The sequence below is a fragment of the Galeopterus variegatus genome, unplaced genomic scaffold (genome assembly GCF_000696425.1).
Source record: "Galeopterus variegatus unplaced genomic scaffold, G_variegatus-3.0.2 Scaffold5559, whole genome shotgun sequence".
Classification (NCBI taxonomy): Eukaryota; Metazoa; Chordata; class Mammalia; order Dermoptera; family Cynocephalidae; genus Galeopterus; species Galeopterus variegatus.
The window spans coordinates 113,489-116,481 of NW_007731670.1; the positions used below are offsets into that span (position 1 = coordinate 113,489).

At 40.5% G+C, this 2,993-nt stretch overlaps 1 protein-coding gene across 1 annotated transcript in view; it reads left to right on the plus strand.

The window, feature by feature from the left end:
• The window catches only part of TEP1 (telomerase-associated protein 1), a 46,353-nt gene extending 43,361 nt beyond the window's left edge, over nt 1-2,992 (plus strand). The window contains 5 exon segments of the mRNA XM_008589634.1: nt 115-205; nt 1,961-2,066; nt 2,173-2,405; nt 2,534-2,638; nt 2,870-2,992. Of these exon segments, the coding sequence (XP_008587856.1) occupies nt 115-205; nt 1,961-2,066; nt 2,173-2,405; nt 2,534-2,638; nt 2,870-2,992 (658 nt within the window).
• Nucleotide 2,993: the final 1 nt, after the last annotated feature.

Below are 2,993 nucleotides of genomic sequence, written 5' to 3' on the forward strand. Positions count from 1 at the left end.
GAAAAGTGGGTTAGTAGTTACTCTGAAGTTGAGTCTAACTTAGAAGGAAACACTGAGGAAGGGTAATTCTCTCTTTAAGTCCTGGACTCAGCCTTTTTCTTTCTGATAAACCAGGAACACCTATACAAGTCATCCTATGATGCTGTACACCCACAAGGAATATGGTGTGTTTTTCCTGCAGCCCACGGAACATGGAGTTCTTTTGGTAAGTTCTGTTTGGGTGTGTGTTAAAACAAACATTTGTCTATGACCAGTTTTTTGTTTTTCTTTTTTTGGTGGCTGGCTGGTATGGAAATCCGAACCCATGATCTTAGCGCTGTAAGGCTGTGGTCTAACCAATGGAACTAACCAGCCAGCCCCTATGAATAGTTTTTTTTAAAACCTTGGGGCCCATAATGGAGGATAAAGAGGAGGGCAAGGCAATTGACTCTAAATCCCCTTACTCTCCTTCAACCGGAGCAGCTCTACTTTAGAGCATTATATATTGGGTTTCCATGTAAGATTTTATTGGTATATAAAAGGATTCTACTGTTTAAAAAACCTTGGGAAACCATAAACCTAGGAGTTTTCTTAATCGTTTTCAGCCAAACATTATGAGACATAAAAAAGCAAGGAAAAGTCCTACTGTCAGGAGACAACAGAACCAGACTCAGTGATGACTCAGATGTTGGGACTATCAGACAGGGACTTTAGTGATGATTAATACATTTAAAAGATCTAGCACAAAGGCCAACAAAGTGTGATTCATGGGCCAAATCCAGCCCACGACTTGTCTTTGTACAGCCTGTGAACTAAGAAGGTTTTTTGCATTTTTAAAGGGTTGTTTAGAAAAAGAGAAAAAGAAGAATATGTGACAGAGACATTTGTGACCCACAAAGCTTAAAGTATTTACTACCTGGCCTTTTACAGAAAAAGTTTGCCAATCACTGACCTAGTGGAAAAGGTGACAACATGTAGAAGTAGAGAGAGATTGAAACTGTAACAAAAAATCCAATGGGAATGCTAGAAGTAAAAAAACATGATTGATAACGAATTGTCTGGACTGGCTTGTTAGTAGGCTTGGGTATACCCAAGGAAAAAAAATCTGTGATCTTAAAGTTAGGTCCGTAGAAATTATGTGAACAAACACTATGAAAAAATGTGAGAAATGAGAACAAAGCGTCCAAGAGCTGTAAGATGATATCAGCTGACCCAGCATAAATATGATTGAGTCCCAGAAGGAGAAGAAGAGAGAAAGAACAGAAGAAATATTTGAAGAGATAATGACTGAGAATTTTCCAAAAATACTGAAAGACGTCAGAGAATCCCAATCAGGATAAATTCATTTAAAAGAAAAAGACATTTTATATTTAAACATCTGAAAGCCAAGGTAAAAGAGGAAATATAATTGTAAGTTAGGCAGAGAAAAAAGAAACATTATATGCGAGGAACACATACAATAGCAGCAGTCTTCTAGTCACTGCCAATGTAAGTCAGATAATGGAGTGACATCTTCAAAATGCTAAATGAAAAAAAAAAAAAAAAAAAAAAAGGATACTGAATGCTTATGAATGGAACAACGCAGACATACCTTACAGATGTAAACAGACACAAAGGAGTACATACTATATGATTTCATTTAAATGAAGTTCAAGAACAGGAAAACTAATTTATGGTGACAGAAGTCAGAATATTGTTAGCTCTGGGGTGGTAGTCTGGTATTGTCTGGGAAGGGGAATGAGGGCAACTTTTTGGGGTGATGGAAATGGTCTACATCTTGATTTAGGAGGTGATTGCATGGACATATGCATGTGTAAAAATTCATTGAAATGTATATTTCAGATTTGTACACTTTACTATATCTAAGTTAAGGTTTGAAAAAAAAAAAAATTTCCTGACCAGACCAGAATAGAGAACTGTTACTTTGTCTGAGAGCTGAGTGATATGGGTGGGCTAAACTAAATTACCTATTCTTTCACAGACGCAAAAGGAATCAGGAAAGTTTGAAGTGAGTCTGGAATTTAATCTGAATTTAGAGAATCCTACTAGGACCCTACTATCCATAACTCAGGCCAAACCTGAATCTGGTGAGTGGTGATGGGAGGACCCAAGGAGCCTGGAGATGGTCTAGGGAAGGTTGGTAGATCCTTCAAGGCCTAAGACTTGGCTCTAACTCTGCCCTTGAAATGGCAGAGTCCTCATTTTTGTGTGCCAGCTCTGATGGGATGCTGTGGAACCTGGCCAAATGCACCCCTGAAGGAGAATGGGCCACAGGTAACATATGGCAAAAAGAAGTAAAAATGCCCAAAACCCAAACTGAAGGGACAGACCCATCTCTGTGCCAGGAATCTCTATGCCAGGAATTAGATACCAGCATAATTAGCTGTTCACCAGCCATACATCTAACAACGCGGCAACGTAGAAAGGTGAGTTTGAGGGAAGGGTCACAAGTATATGGGAGGAGTCTCTAGGTCTGACACAGCAGACTGATGCTTCCTTAACTGAGGAGGGCCCACTGAGAGAATTCACTATACTACTCTCTCCCTTCTCTCAGATTCACTCGGGTTCTGTCACAGCCCTCCATGTGCTGCCTGAATTGCTGGTGACAGCTTCAAAGGACAGAGATGTTAAGCTGTGGGAGAGACCCAGTATGCAACTGGTAAGGGTATGTGTGCACACATGCACACGGGGGGGTCTAAAGGGATGTCACAAGAGAGCAAACTTAGGATAGGAAAGGGCAAGAGATCAAAATTGTTTTCTCTGATCCCTTTTGCAATAATGCGTGACTAACTTGTTTCTAAATATGAGGCATTAATGTGAGAGAAAAATAAGTTAGTAAGGAGGCCCCAGGCTTGTAGCTCTCACCTCCCTATCTTTGTTCCCATTGTAGCTGGGCCTGTTCCGATGCGAAGGGGCAGTGAGCTGCCTGGATCCTTGGCTGGGTCCTAATTCTACCTTACAGCTTGCCGTGGGAGACACACAGGGCAATGTATACTTTCTGTCCTGGGAATGAA